The 16445-nt window shown below is 37.7% G+C and overlaps 1 protein-coding gene across 2 annotated transcripts; it reads left to right on the top strand.

The window, feature by feature from the left end:
* The first annotated feature begins 31 nt into the window (after nt 1-31).
* LOC141901377 (ceramide kinase-like) lies at nt 32-16067 on the top strand. 2 transcript variants are annotated; one of them, XM_074788583.1, is made up of 13 exons: nt 32-498; nt 1217-1462; nt 1956-2084; nt 2174-2237; nt 4440-4585; nt 5862-5936; nt 7586-7738; nt 8241-8346; nt 9275-9348; nt 9441-9467; nt 11686-11891; nt 12062-12243; nt 12661-16067. In XM_074788583.1, the coding sequence occupies exons 1-13, from the start codon at nt 222-224 to the stop codon at nt 12794-12796; spliced, it is 1821 nt and encodes a 606-aa protein (XP_074644684.1). In that variant the 5' UTR covers nt 32-221; the 3' UTR covers nt 12797-16067. The 2 variants fall into 2 exon arrangements, with proteins under 2 accessions (XP_074644684.1, XP_074644683.1); XM_074788582.1 differs by having other exon boundaries at nt 9438-9467.
* Nucleotides 16068-16445: the final 378 nt, after the last annotated feature.

Genomic DNA, 16445 nt, shown 5'->3' with positions numbered 1-16445 from the left:
AGGAAGTCACGGAAATGGATTATATGGAAATCACGGATTGGGATGATTTAGGATTTCGTTCGGGTTGGTGGATTTTTACATCTTTCTTGAATATTTTTGAATTTTCGCTAAGTTTGGAATCTTATCAACCGATGAAAACTCGAATAGATAATTAAATATCGTTTCAGCGATGTATTTAAATCAGAATCGCGCCGAATTTAGGAATAGGAACGTCGAAAGAAATGTTGGCATCAACAGTAAGACGACTGGGATTAATAGTTCGCAAATGCGACGTTAGAGGGTGCTCGATCAACACCTGTCAAAATAATCATCCTAAAATAAAAGACGGCAGCGGTGGGATGGCATCTTCCGCGATGACAGTCGGTATGCTGTTACAGTCGAACCTGGAAATTAACAATAGGACATTTTTGGTGACGCTGACACCGTCGACTGTCTACTGGGATGTGCCACATTCGGCAACTGGATACAATACACCAACTGCTACAGATCCTGTTCTCAGTAAGTTATCACTGATCAAATTCTCTAATTTTTAGGCTCGATTAACGATATTGTTACGAAAGACTTGCTAATTATCCATTTACATTCAATCTATCCATTGGATTGAGTTAATTCCATTTTATCCTGTATCAGGAACAAGAGGGCACTGACCTAATAATAATTTGCATGCTGGAATGAATTGTTCCATCTGGAATCAATTCCGGAAATGAGTGAATTCGGGATACATAATCCAGAATACACAATGCTAACAATTAGCGTTTACAAAATATTCTGTTTCAGTGGAATACCGGTACTCAATTCAGGCATTTTGCAATTCCTGAATGTCCAGTCTGGCAGAAAATCCAAAATACCACGGTTCTCAATTCCTGTTTTGAGCAATTCCAAATGCTCAATTGCAGAATACTTAATTTGGGATATTCAATTCCAGAATACATATTCCCAGTGGCCTATTCCAAAATAGTCAATTCCAGAAAATCTAGTTTTTTTCTTGAAGCCAGATTTAAGATTGTTCTAAGACCAAAAAAGTTCTATAGGGCCTAGTAAATCTTCAAGATTGTAAGATTCTTACAACTTAATACCAGTCTTAAGATCTAAGACAACTTCAGGGGCCTGTTGCATAGTCATGGCTTAGACTTAAGACCGGTATAAGACCAACTTAGTTCTATAGCCAAAAATTATTCAAACTCGTGATATTCATTTATGATTGCATAATTTATAGAACACGATGTTCACACAGTTGATTTACGCGAGGTCGTGTACGTGGCGTCCGAGCCGAAACATCAAGGTCATCGAGACTCGAAGGGCAACGAAATGACGTCGCTACAATCGAACGTATTCTCGTTGTGGGTTTTGAAACGGATGCCGAAACACAAATGGAGGGATCGAAAAATAACGTTCTCGTGTCGCGACGCGCTGACCTGTCAACTGTGGATTAAAAAGATACAGGATCGACTCAACTCAAACGGTACGAAAATTTGCCATTTCGTTATTCTTAGACTCGGACTAGGAGATTGATGAAAAACTGGAAAAACTTTGAAAAAAATCTGTTTCAAAACTTATGAAAAATCATGAAAATGTATGAAGAATTTGAGAAAAGTGTCTTGTTAAAATATGCCAAATTCCATTGTGGTCTGAATTTATGCGTGAGCTGTGTTTAAAGTTTTAAGAAATTTTTTATCTTTATCAGTCCTGATAGCGATCAGGAACCACCGCATGTGTTATTGTACCTTCGTATGAAAAATGTTTTTAAAAATCCGGAAAAACAATGCGAAGGATATGAAAAAAAGCCTGGAAAAATTATGCGCAATACTTTCAAAATCCGGGTAATTTCTTGTGAGAAAATGTGAATGTGACATTTCGAGAGTTCTTCAATCTGGCTGAAGCCTGGCGTCATTTAAACGTGTCAGACCTCCTCGGGCTTTAGCCCCTTTCTGATGTAACCTAGATTTCTATTGTAGAATTCCGTCGACCGAAGAGTCTTCTGGTGTTTATAAATCCTTACAGCGGAAAAAGACTCGGTCCTAAAATCTACGATGAAAAAATCGCCCCTTTGTTGAAACACGCCGGAATACACACTGAAGTAATAGGTACGGCGTTTTATTTTCGATTGCCGATAATTTTCGTGAAACACTTATTTCTGTTCTATTGTTAGAATTTGTTGTTTTGTTTGTTCCAGAAACTGTACGTGCCAATCACGCGCGAGATACGATTATGGAATATAATCTGAGTAAGATTGATGGGTAAGATGACACTTTCTTTTTTCCAACTTTCGCGCTAGTGTTCAAACCCCTAAAATTCCTTATGCACCTATTTCTTGTTGATAAAAACCCTAGATTTATTTTGGTCCTTGATTATTAAAAACTTCGCTTTTATTTGAGCAAACACCGAGAACTCCTTCAAATTTGAGAAATAGACAATTAGATAGTTAAGTAGTTGTAGATTAGACTACGCCTAAATCAGTACAGTTGGAACCAGGATCTTTTTGTTACTTAATTAGGTGTTACCAAATCAGAAACCGAGTTTATGTAGTGTAACGGATAAAGATTTCCTTATAAAACCAGTGCATTTATGGTTTACCGAGATAAACCGTACCAATTTAAGAGGAGTCTACCATAATTGCTCTAGAAATTTAGTGAACAAATAGATTTTGAGTTAAGCCTCAGCGATCTTTGACTTCCCCGCTGTAAATTCAGTGAGACTCCGTTCTTTAATCTCTACAATATGGCGTCTAGAATCTTAACTTTACAACTGTGAAATACGTGAATCTTATGAATGTGACTGATATACCATCAGCAGAGCAAACATTAATGAAACGACGAGTGAATAAATGGTTGAGGTATCTTTAGAGGTCTTCTGAGATATGAATGATGACGGAAAAATCAATATTAATACTGTCTGCTACTGTCGAGATAAGTGTTTCAGTGATTAATCAATGTCGGGGGTCCTCGTAGTGAGAGTGAGGCAGATAGAGAAACAAGAGGTGGATAGGGGAGATGTATGTAGAGGAGGGGGAGAGGGGATGGGAGGGGGAGGGGGTAGAGAGGCAGATAAAGATAAGGTGGATAGGGGAAATGTAGAAGTAGAAAGCAGAGAGTAGGGATGAAGAAAGAAGGGGGTGAGGATGGGCAGGTGGAGAATGGAAGAGGATAGGCAGGTGGAGAGCGGAAGGGAGTTGTTCTGTAGGGTAATAATAGTTGCATAATGACATCAATAATCATTACATTAGGGAATAGATTAATCATTAGATGAAACCGATGACAAATGATGACATAGATTGACGGATGGCGAACCTCAAACCGACTACAGCATTATTATTGACAATCTCATATAACCTCTTCAAATTCATCGTAATTGAACAAATATTTGATCCAAAAGTTGAATTAACTAAAAACTGTTGAATTCAGTATTGTTGTTCATCGTACAGCAGTGAAGCCGGTGCTAATTGTGACTAATATTCGAGTGGGATATCATAGTTTTCTTAACCGTCTATTGGCGTTGATTATGTTATGACCGTAGAACCGGCACAATATTTACATTAGTTGCTAGCCGCGAAGAACATGTTTAAAAATCTGTTTTTGTTTCGTAATCAATAGTCGGTTCGAAAAATGAAAAACCAGTTTGATAAATCGGGTGAAAATTCAATTGGATTTTTTTTTGGTATGTACGTACCGGTACATGTATTGTGGGTATTTCCCTCACGGAAATAAGTCTCAATACCGGGTATCGGTAGCCAAAAATTGTAGAACTCATATTTTGTCTGGAACCGTTTCTGATGTCATTGTTATATGTCATTTCTGTATGAAGGCTCTTTTGTATCTAGTAGCCGTTATACAATGAATGATAGCATCTGTTTAATGCATAATTTTGTATTCACTGGTTGCCTGTTGATGGTCAACACTTGAAGCATAAAGGCCCTATTGTAGATTTCATCAGGTCATAATAGATATTTAAGGGTTTTCTGATATGTTTATTTTCTAGGTTTGAGTGAATGTTTTCAAAAGGGTTTTCTATTTTTAGGGTTCAGCGAATGTTTTCTAAACTAAGGTTTGAAAGGGTTTTCTCTATTTTCAGGGTTCAGTAATTGTTTTCTGAAATGTATTTTAAGGGTTTTCTATTTTCATTGTTCAGCAGTTGCTTTCTAAAAGGTTGTTAAGGTTTTTCTATTTTCAGGGTTCAGCAGTTGCTTTCTAATAGGTTTTAAGGTTTTTCTATTTTCAGGGTTTAGTGAATGTTTTCTAAAGGGTTTTAAAGGGTTTTCTATTTTCTGGGGTTCAGCAAATGTTTTCTATTTTTAGGGTTCAGCAGTTGCTTTCTAAAAGGTTTTTTAAGTTTTTTTTTGTATTTTCAGGGTTTAGTGAATGTTCTCTAAAGGTTTTTAAAGGGTTTTCTATTTTCAGGGTTCAGCGAATGTTTTCTAAAAGGTTCCTCCTCTGATATTTCAGGGTCGTATTCGTCGGGGGTGATGGAATGTTTTCGGAGATCATGCATGGTTTAATGTATCGAACGCAGTTGGATGCTGGCATCACCGATAACGCTCCGAATCACCAACAAAACCAACCGTTCATACGAATCGGTAATATCCCCGCCGGTAAGCGATCTTAAGTCTAAACGAGAATAATTTCTAAATGCAATTTCCCGAATAATTTGGCGAAGACATGATTAAGATTCCTTTCTATAATCTAAGATCCCAGATTCATGCGTGCACGGGTATAAAAATTTTACTGGTTGAAAATTTGGTGCTACATTTCTCGGCTGAAATTTGACCAATTTGAACTAATTGTGGCTCTGTGAAGTCGAGCTTAACTGCATAGCATATTAGGTCGACCATTATAACTAACAATACTGTTGGCTCCAAAAACCTAATAAAAGAATATTTTTCAATTTTAAATGGAATTAAATTTCAATTTTTTCAGGAAAAAGATAAAAGTAAAATTTTCATAATTTGAATATTTTCCTCATAAAACCTCGGAAGTTTGTGATTGAAGGAGGACTTTAAAAAAAAGTTTTTCCAACTAATTTGATGATTTATGTAGAATTCTGGAGGCAGATCCGCACTCGAACTAATTGAAAATAAGGCTTTAACAACACACTCACTCGTGCGATTCATATTTCAACGTTAGCTTCAACGATTCTATTATGACTTGGCTTTTATAATGAAATAATTCAATCTCTCGAATTCACTCACAAGCTATTCACCAGTGTTAATAAGTTTGTGTTTAGTGCACACGACCTCATTGACCTTCAGGTGTTAATAAACTGTATATGTAAACTTCATAATCAACGGCTTTCAAACCAGAACAATCTGATTTAGTAAATGAGGCCATTTATTTTCAATAGAATGAGTGCACCCGTACTGAACTAGTCGGAGCCCAGTCCTAGTTCATAACTAGTCCTATACTGCAGCCTGCACCACTGCATAGTCAATGTTTCACTGTTCAACCAATTTTTCAGTACTGATTGTGTTCAGCACTTCACCCTGGACATTATTTTTTAGTGAAAGAATAAACTCCAGACTATTGACATTTTATCAGCGCTTTACCTGAGACATTTTCAATTGAAAATGAACTACATACACCAGATATTAGACATTTTATCAGCACACTTTCAAAAACTGGTCGTCAACTCTTACATGTGTTCAGTGCTTTACCTGCAGACACCAGACATTAGACTTTTTATCAGAATACTTTCAAAGACACACTTCACACTTCAATAGTAGAGGTGGTGCAGATTGATTCTTTAAAAGCAATAACAAGCCTTAACTAAAACTGTGCAATGATTACCTCGAACTAAAACCAACAATTTTTGTGACTGAAAGATCTGTTGAAATTTCTTAAACTATATAATGTATTTGTTTATTTGTGAAGGTTCTACGAATACAGTAGCGTTCAGTACGATGGGAACCGATGACGCAATCACCGGCGCTTTACATATTATACTAGGTAAGTATGATGACCTTGACTTTGAAATGCGTGTGCTGATAAACGGAAATAGTTTTTATCTAATCACGTTCATTGGCGCGTGTCAATGAGTTCAGGATTTATTGGCAAAATCGATGTTTATTGTTGATCAACTGATTTCGGTACAAACAAAGAAACCCGCGTCGATAAAGAAAACCTAAGATGCGACTTTGAATCAATTCTATGACTGGTTTTGAAAAATAGGAATGTCAAAATCCTCAATTTGTGAAATCCAAATTCAGATTTTGAAATGGATTTTAGCTTTTTGGTATTTGAACTTTTCGGCTCTGTGATTGTAGAACTTGGAGTTATTATTCATTCACGACACAGTGTGAATATCTACCTCTCCTTTATTAGGTTCTCTTCAGGTTTTTATTCAAGTGAATTGAAGACATGGAAAAAATTATTCAAGAGTATTTTTTTTCAAACACCAATTTGATTTCAGATAAGGTCTTACGTACGTTACTAGTTTTATGACTCACCAATTGCAAAAGCGCTATAAGCGAGGTATATTTTCAACGGTATTTCTTTAAACATCGTATGAAAAAAGAAGCCGCATAGAATTGAAATCATCCCTTTTGTTTTTGCTCAGCACGAGAAATGTCGCCGTTTGTTTTTGCGCAAATGCATTTCTCATGTTCTAATAGATAGTTCTCATCTCGCGCGCTACAAATAAAAAATCAATGATACACAAACGCGTCGTCTTACCGAGGTATAACTTACCGGGGGTTTATATATAAAACATTGTTACACAGCTCCACCCAACGAAAATGCATCCAAATTAAAGCCTAGCGTATACATCGAAATAGCATCTGATCACATCCAGTTCCGAGTGAAGCGAGTACCCTGTGAAAACTGTAAATCTAGTAAAACCAGCAACTGCGTGGCTCGTGTCGGTCTCTAGGTCAACAGCGCGCTCATCAACGGCAACTGAGATGTGTTACCTAATAGATATTCTTGAGCCTAATTGAGGCAATTCTGTGTCAAATTGCTTTGTTTTAGTCAGTTGCGCCATGTGTTGTTGATTATGGTGTGCGCGCATCAGCTGATGGCCTGTAACGGAGTGCAACCAGTTGCTCAAAAGTTGAATATAGGCAACTGGCTGGAACTGGAGATAAATTGTCCTTTACCTATCACAAGCTGGCGTACATTATCAACGCATTCATGATTGTATCCAACCAGTTCCTCTCTTACACCGAAAGCTGCCAGGCCTTGTCATTGTACACAAGGTTTAATGAGGACCCTGATGTACTGCACCAGTTATCTTACCAGATGGCATGACAAAAATACAACAAAATTTAGTTCATTTTCAATCAACTTTCTTTTTTCGTCTCTGACATCAGAAATTAGACAAATCACGCGTCTTGATTAACTCAGATTCATCTTTAGGATTCACATATAGCACGGTTTTTTTAGAAATTGAGAAATTCTGGATCGATTTTGATTGAATCTGAGAAAAACATTCAGCATCGTTGCCCGATTGCGCACCAGCGACACCTGGTGGATCTTCCCTTGCCACAAGCGGAATCTCACATCACTTCATGTCCTGTTAAACACTAACGCCACCTGGTGGATCCACACTTGCCGCAGTCCCGCTTAATTGTTGTCTTTTTGTCAACTGTTTCTCGCAGGTGATCACATGGCCATCGACGCTTTCACCGTTCACCACGGCAACCAGTTCATCAAATACGGCGTGTCGTTAATGGGATACGGTTACTATGGCGACGTCATACAGGAAAGTGAAGAGTTCCGTTGGATGGGTCCGAAACGTTATGATTACATAGGTACGGAATAATTTGGTGTTGATGTAACACAGAAATTTAAAACAGATTTACATTCATATCAGGGTCCTTACGACTCCTTGATTCCTTAAAAACTCAGAAATGGAAATGCTTTTAAACGTGCTTGAAGCTACTTTAATTTGAGCAATATGTCTGAGACTTCTTTAAAACTCCTTCAATTTTGAGAAACAGTCAATTAGATACCTTAGAAGTTATATGTTAGACTACGCCTAAATGAGTACAGTTTGAACCAATAACTGAGTTAAGTTAGTGTAAAGGATAAAAATCTGTTTATAACACCACAGAATTAACAGTTTACTGATATAAACAGTATGGTACTGATTTAGCAGGAGTCTATAGTAATCGGGACATAGGCTAAAAGTGATGCAGACGCTTCCTAGAAATATGAAATTTTCTCCTCACTGATCGGTAGGGACCCTGTTATATACACTTTTTTCTGTACGGTCACATTTTCAATAATGTTTTATTTTTTCTCCCCGGGAAGGTCTCAAGAAGTTCCTATCGAAGAAGTCGTATACCGGCGAGGTGGCGTTTCTACCCAGTACAGATCTGGAGAATCATCCGCGCGATGGAACTCGCTGCATGCATAAGTAAGCACATCTTCCCCGGGAATCCGATGAACCTGATGGCACAGAGATTGCCACGGTATGAAACCGTGCCATTTTGTTAGCAATCATGCAACAGGCAATCTGATTGGCACCGCATCATGCGACTAAGTTGTGTATGTAATTGTGCACTGGGGCTAAGGCGTAAGAAATGATACCTTGTAAGTTGTTTCTCCTAATCAGCTGGGTAATTTTTCAAAACTGCAATAAATTTTTTTAGCTGCTGGGTCTGTTGTGGTAAGCTTGATCATGATTTTAGAATAAGTAATGTAGAGAGTAGATAGGCGGCTGGCCGGGTCAACATTTACGCTCGGTGAAAATATGAGAAACAAGGTATCAATTTTCGTAGTCCTAATCAGGCAGGGTTTTTTGTACAGAGTCTCGCAATGCCATCAGGTTTGAATACCTCCCAAAGGAGAATGAAGGGTATGCAATTTGACTACTCGCTGGTCCCATTTGACCCTAAAGGGTTGTAGAGTGAAATGAACTAATTTTGACTCTAAAATGTACATTTGTCATTGAAAATGAACTAATTTTGATTCCACATTTGAAGTTATTGAAAATGCTTCCGTTGGTTCTAGATTCAAAGTAATACAAAATGAACTAATTTTGATTCTAGATTGAAAGTAATTGACATTGAACTAATTTTTGTTCTACATCGTAAGTAATTGAAAATGAACTAATTTTGATTTTAGATTTAAAGTTATTGAAAATGATTACTTTCAATTCTAAATTGAAAGTAATCGAAATTGAACTAATTTCGTTGGTTTATTTTTACTAAGAAAATAACCAGTTGAATTGCCAAAAAAAATCGCAATAAATCTATCACTAACGATCCAAGAATTTCCAAATCGATTTTCCATTAAACGTTTCGATTTTTCAAATTATTCGTTTTTTTTTTAATCATGCGTAGTTGTTACGCGTGCCACGCGGCGTCTCAACAGAAATTCGATTACGAAGCCGATAATAAAGAAAATACGAAATTCGGTGAGTAAACAAAAATGAAACGATCCATTTCAATCATCTTTTCGTGGAATATTTTTTCGTTTGTTTAGAAACGTTTGTTTTCGTTTTAGTAGACACTGAGGGTGTATCGCTGTTAGGAGGTAAACTATGTTCGGATTTTGCCTTTTCTGAATGACGTTCTAATTTTCGTTTTTTTAAATCGACGAATTCTTAACTTAATTCACTAAAATCACCGGGAAGCCAATCAATTTTTCCCGGGGGGGGGGGGGGGGTGTGTTAATTTCGGGGTTAATTAATTCATCAGGGTGGCCACCGATCTGGAAAGGCTGGATCTAGGAAAAAATCAGGGAAAACTTGGGAGTATTTTACTAATTTTACCAGGGAACTCAGACAGATTGCTTTTGACCACGTGTTTCTTTATCAATACGCGATTCAATGAATAATGAATGAATTTAAAACATTTTAAACCTTGAAATGTCTCAGATTCACTCGGGCAATTTTGTGTAATCGCATGGGAAATGCAGGGAAAACTCGGGTGATTTGTAAATGGATGGAAAGTGGCCACCCGGTTGATCGAGTTTACTAGAACTGGAATCAGTTCCAAAAAAGGATTGATTCCAATTTTGGATAAACTGAATTGAGAAATTGAATCTAAACGTTTGTTTCTGTCAATAATTTTCCATGAAAACCGGGACCCTCGACCCATTAACTCAATAACTCGAGTAACATCAATAACAAATCTAGTAGATTTGTGCTTACTTATAACTCACACCTCGGTAATTAGTGGTCTATTTGATATCCTTGTATTTTCTTCCTCTCTCGCTCCATTCTAACCTTTGCCTCCTTCTTCGTATGAACCCTGTGGTGCATTACATTAATGAAATTCTCCTCATATTCTGATGAAGTTTTCAACCAAAGGAAACCAATTTGACTTCTCTACCTTGTTGATAGATTGAATATTCTTTTTACAGAGATCTAGGTGTGCTAATGAAATGTCGGATTTCTAAAAATGTGGTTCATGAATGGGTCTTCTTCTGTGTTTTCTTTTTGTCTCACAAATTTTTTGCGAAATTCTCAAAAAACTGTTGGTGTTTTCAATTCAATACTATTAACACGTATCACATTCATTAAATGAGAAACCCACAATCGGAAGAACAGTTAGCATGCTAGCATAGGGGTATTTATACTTCTGGGGCCTGTTGCACAGTCATGGCTTAGACTTAAGACCAGTCTAAGACCAACTTAGTTCTATAGCCAATCTAACAACTTTAGACCAGCCTTAATAGTTAAGACCACTTTTGGACTTAAGTCACGACTGTGCGACTGACCCCAGGAATCAGTTTTATTGACTGGTATTATCTTTAACCTGAGGGCTAGGGTTTAAGTTAATGCTAGTATAAAACCAGCCTCAAGAGAATCAAGCCCACAATGAAACTACCAAGAAATTTGAAAATCTATACTGAACTTTAAGTCGAAACCATTTTCGCGTATTAATCATTGATCATATTGATCAAGATATGTTGTGTTTATGGGGTAAGTATGTGACTACCCTGTAAGTAAAATTGACTAGCAAGACAATGACCTGCGACAAAAGAACCTTTTCGTCGTTTCATCGCGGTTTGACATTTGTGAATTTCTTACTGATCACAATATGCTTCTGATTGTGGGTTCTTCTACCAACCTAAGACTGCTACAAGCCTTTTACAATCTCACTGTTGAAATGTGCCTTCGTATGAGCAAAACCCACAGTTTATAAGTTAAGTTTATTCGGACAGTTTTAACTAAACTTCATCATCAGGGCCCGGTTTCACGAAAAAGTTTAAGCCTAAAACGATTAAGTTTGAATTGTTGTCCTCATCGAAAACATGAAGTAACCAATAGCGATTACACCAAAAATTTGGGTTTAACTTTTTCGTGAAACTGGACCCTGCTGAGAAACAAAAATAACATAATAAAGTCATTGTTGTTGTGATGTTATTTTCGTTTCGCTGATGATGAGATAAACAGAAAATCATCAACAGTAGGTTTTGCTCGTTACTGTGAATGCTGAGATTAATATCAGTCTACTAGTTGTGCCGTAGAGTATAGGGGATGACATACTGGACATAACGAATTCAAAACATTCTAAAAGAACTTGTTCTATCATTTTGATTTGGCCTACGATTGATCCGCGGTCAATCCGTTGCAATCTCTTGCAACTCATGTCAATCTTACAATCTGTCAATCTGATTGGATTATTCGACCTGATTTAGGCTTTACCGGCTTTTAACTTAAACTTTTTAATTAAACTGGACCCTGACGTGACTAATCTGTGGACGATTGATCTGAAAGTTCTTTTCCCCGTTGATTCGGTTGCAGGTAAAGACGGCTGGCAGCGAATTCGCGGACGTTTCATCGGTATCAACTCGTACTCGATGAGCTGTCGGTGTGACCTGAGTCCCGACGGTCCGTCGCCGTCGTGTCACCTCGGCGACGGTACCGTCGACCTGGTTATCGTGCACGATTGTTCGCGGTTCGATTATTTCCGACATTTGATGCGCACGACTCGAACCGGAGCCGATCAGGTGAGTGAACAACAGTTGAGCATTATTTTTTTACTTTTTGGTCGGTCTTTTCGGTTACTCCTTTCTAATTGGACCATTTCAGAACAGATGCTTGAAAAAAAAACTAAAGTCAGAGTTTTGCACATTTACCAGTAGTTCTAACTGTGGTTCCATTTTTTTTCTTGTTTCAGTTTGATTTTAATTTCATTCAAGTGATCCGCGTGAAGGAGTATAAATTTCGCCCGATGTCGCAGGACGACGATCCCGTCGAGCAGACGGACGACGAGGGCCAACAACGACTGCAGTCCGGTCCGCGAAATAGTGTTTGGAACTGCGACGGTGAAGTCGTTGATCAACCATCCGTCGACGTGAGGTGTGTATGGAGCATCCTCGCTTGCCAGGGTTAGATTTTCAACCTCTGTCTGCAGACCCTTCATTGGTTAATTGATTCTTTGGTTTTCATGATTTCTTGGGTCCGGATAGATTGCTGCCCAGTGACCACCAGTCTATGTAACAAGACAATCAGATGCGTTATTTTTCACCGGTAGACTCGCTCTTTCAATACCATGCATCTGATTGGCTCCTTATAAGACTGGTGGCCACAGAGCAGGCCAGGGTTTATGTTACATGAGCTTTGGTGGGAGGCAATTAAACCCTAGCAAGCAAGGACGGTATGGTATGGAGCTAAGTGGACATTTTGGGAATTTTTTGGCTTTTTCAAAACTGGATATCTCGAGACCTGTATAAAAGTAGGAGAATAAGGCTTGAATGCATTTACTTCTTTTTGCAGAGCGCATTGTCAGCTGATACCATTGTTCGCGCGCGGCATCGAAGAGCAGGTGTCGAAGAAAACTTGCTCGTTCGCCGAATGCGTCATCTGCGGAAAGGCGAAAAAAATGGGCATCATGCGCGATTATATGATCTAGGCTAGATGTGCTAGAGGCGCAGCGTCGTCTAACGAAAACAAATTACCAGTAAAGCATTTTAGACGTTGTAAGAATCGAAGAATTTTGTCGTAATTGACCGGAGACCGGCACGATCTGCTATCCCACCAGATGGCGCCTATAATAGTCGTACTCGTATTTGCTTGTATCTCGACGAACTTATTTATAGCTTGTGTGCGAAGTTGTGTTTGTATATCATGTTAACTTAGGTCGGCTTCGGTGAATGTGCAGTTAACTCGGCTCAAGTTAGACTAGCTCAACTCGAATATCTGTTCAACCCGGATATCAGAATGATATTGTGATTTAACTGAGAAGAGCGCCACCAAGCAGGCCCGCAATTACCGCAGCAGCTTTTATGCCGGTGCCATGATTATACTGCCGTAAAGACACTTGTTTCTGATATTTCTGGCATTTTATCATTGATCTAATTTCATGTCTTTCGAAGAAAGATGAATAATTGTTTGTTTTATCGATATGAATGATTATGGTTTAGCTGTCTCTCTTTTTCTCTTGTGCTGGGCACATTTATTTTATCAAGCATTTCAGCAGTTGTTATTTACTTTTTATCGCTGAATTTCTTAAGATTGTCTAATACTATTTCCTTGATATACCCGGTAAGTCTAGTTCAAAATTCATCTGGATAATGGAACCTCGTTACAACGAACTTCGGGTGACCAGAAAATCTGTTTGTTATAACTTAAAATTTTTTGTAACATGATATACAACTAATATTCTCATTTAGGATGAAATCTTTAGTCTGTTATCTGACAAATCATTATATCCTAGTTCGTTATGATGAGGTTCCGGTGTTTGTCTTTCATCTTTGAGAAAGTTTGTACAATCGAGGCAAATGAATATATTTAAACTCAAAGTTTCTCGGAGGCGGGTTGATTCAGCCCTGGAAACCGGTTGTTTCAATGTAGAACAGGGTCCAGTCCAGTTCTGAGTTAAGATTTGCCTCCGAGTTAAAACATTGAAAATGAACTAACTTTAACTCAGAGTTAACTCTAACTCACAACTGTGGAACTGGGTCCAATTTTATAACACGGTATAACATGCTGGGAAACAGACATTGAAGTTCTTATTGAGGGGGATGTTGTCATGGTTAGAATTTAACCTTTGATCAAAAATTGTTTTAAGACATTTTTAAGTAAAAGGAGCAGTTTCAAAATCTATAATTGTCTTTTACAGTATTTTCTGAATTCGGAATCTAAGGGACCACTCTTTGTAGATATTTAGAGCTTGCTTCGTGTTTAACTCAAATTATTTTTATCATAGTTCTTGCTGTTCATTCCTACACAATGTGTTTGATGCATTTGAATTGATGAAATGATATTGTTTATGCCTATCAAGGGTTGGCATCTCCTGGGGTACAGTACACAGTATTCAACATAAAAAACTGCTAGTATTCTGGTAAGATCTGTACGCATTATGCAGGGTCTACATTTCTTGTTTCAACGTGCATATGAGCCACGAAGTATTTTTGGCCCGGCCCAAATTTCTACAATTTGGCCGGGAACAACTAACTGTTCACGCAGGTGCATAATGGGTCCGTGCCTATTTGGCCCAACCAAAAACGTCGCACCAGGCCCAAGCCAAATTTTAACAGGGGTCAAATCAATGTGTATGAATTGCAACTGGTTCCGGAAGTGACCGACTTCGCTATGTTTTAGCATTGTTTAACATCGAGTAGGTGTTGTAATGATAATATAGAGAATCCTATACATATGATAGAAAGAAACGAGTCCGGAAAGGTTTAAGGATTTATGTTCAACGTTTCGACTTAATCCTTTAAGTCATCTTCGGGAGTGCTTCAGTATTCCTTAGTAACGAGAACCTTACTAAGATATACGAAATCTAACGCTATTTTTGTCATGTGAATAGCTCTCTCTTATCCAGTATTCAAGACACGCTTATCCGGTATCCACGATTTTGGGGTGCCAACCCTCATTATTATCATATCTATAAAGTACTGGTACATTTTTTATTTTGGCAATTCAGTAATGTAAATGTAATAGAATATTGGCAAGAGGGGAAGGGTTTAAACATTTGTTTTATTATTATCTCGCACATAGGTTTATATTTCGTGTTGCGTAAATCATTATTTTCAATTTGTCGATTGTTTTATTTCTGAAAAAGGCCCGTTTCGGAGGACGTTGAAATGTATCAAAAAGGCATTGATATTAGGGATCTAATTGAATCCAGAACGTGTGGGTTTGTAAAATAAAGCATAATCTGTAGATAGTATTGTATACCATTATGACAAGTAGATTATAAAGAGCTTAATGATCTCTGTTCGGGAAAGGGAGTGTTCTTTTAAGTGCGTATGCAGAAAAAAAAAGTAAATTTAGACAGTCCAAGCTCGCGTACACAGGACTCCTCTTTACTCGAATGAAGTCCAGCTATGACTTAAACAAGTGGAGAGTTGTGGAGAAGTCCTGTTAACCTGATGTTAAATAAGTAAATATGACGACAAATAGTACTTAGTACGTTAACAAGATTTTATTGAAAGTACAAGCTAGCTTTGAATCACTCATTTACCTATACACTAGTAATGAAAGCTCGTACTTTTGATAAAATCTAGTTAACATACTAAGTTCTATTTGTCTACGCGTTGACTCACTTGTCTCGTATATAACAATTTTAGAACATTGCAACAGAATGTGAAGTAGATTCCATTGTCTAACTCTATAAAGTTCTAGGAGCAGTCTACTGTATGCGGATGATGACTATGTATTACGATTGATAGAACACTATATCCGTGTTGACGCGATGTAGAGAGAATCCCACGATTATAACGAAAAAGTCCGAAAATGTAACTTCGAGATAGTAGTTTATTTCAACGTTTCGACTTTATCCTAAAAGTCATCTTCAGGAATACTGTATTCCTTGAACTAGTGTAGTTTATTCAACGTTTCAACTATATCCTAATAGTCATCTTCAGGAACATTATTACATTTTCGGACTTTTTCGTTATAATTGTGGGATTCTCTCTACGATGACTATGTATTATATGTACGCAAATACTATGATTATCTGAGGACTTATGCTGTAACTCAATACCAGTCTAAATGGACTCTTTGCTGCCGTACCAATGATTTACAATAGAAATGACTTATGAAAACTACCCGCCTATAAAACCTGTGTTCAATGCGTACAACATTGATCGGGTTCTGTTATGAAATGTACTAATGATTAATTATAGATAAACATTCGAGTTTTTGGAAATATGTGAAATAAATCAAGACAGTGATAGATTCAAACGCATGGTCTTAATGTCTCATTTTTTGAAAGGTCTAAATTGCATTCAGCGATTGAGCACATTTCCAGTAGACCAGCAGTCATTCAAGCATGGATGATTTAACCATGTTGAAGTATAGGTCAACTCTATGTGGTGATATTGGTAGTACCGGTAGTTATGCTTATGGTGCAGAAGTTAGTGCTCCTCAGTATTTACTTCCTTGCTAAGAGAACCATAGGACACAGTGTAATGAACATTTAATATAGCTGTGGATGATACTAAATGAAACACCATGTCAGCAATGGTGGTGACGACTTCCCAGAGGATCAGATACGAGGTAAATGGTAGAAAGAACACATAGTCCAAGGTAGGGCTCCCTTTAGGGTTTCA

Source organism: Tubulanus polymorphus, chromosome 3, assembly GCF_964204645.1.
Source record: "Tubulanus polymorphus chromosome 3, tnTubPoly1.2, whole genome shotgun sequence".
Classification (NCBI taxonomy): domain Eukaryota; kingdom Metazoa; phylum Nemertea; class Palaeonemertea; order Tubulaniformes; family Tubulanidae; genus Tubulanus; species Tubulanus polymorphus.
The sequence above is the reverse complement of the archived record's forward strand: the minus strand, read 5'-3'. Positions and strand labels throughout refer to the sequence as shown.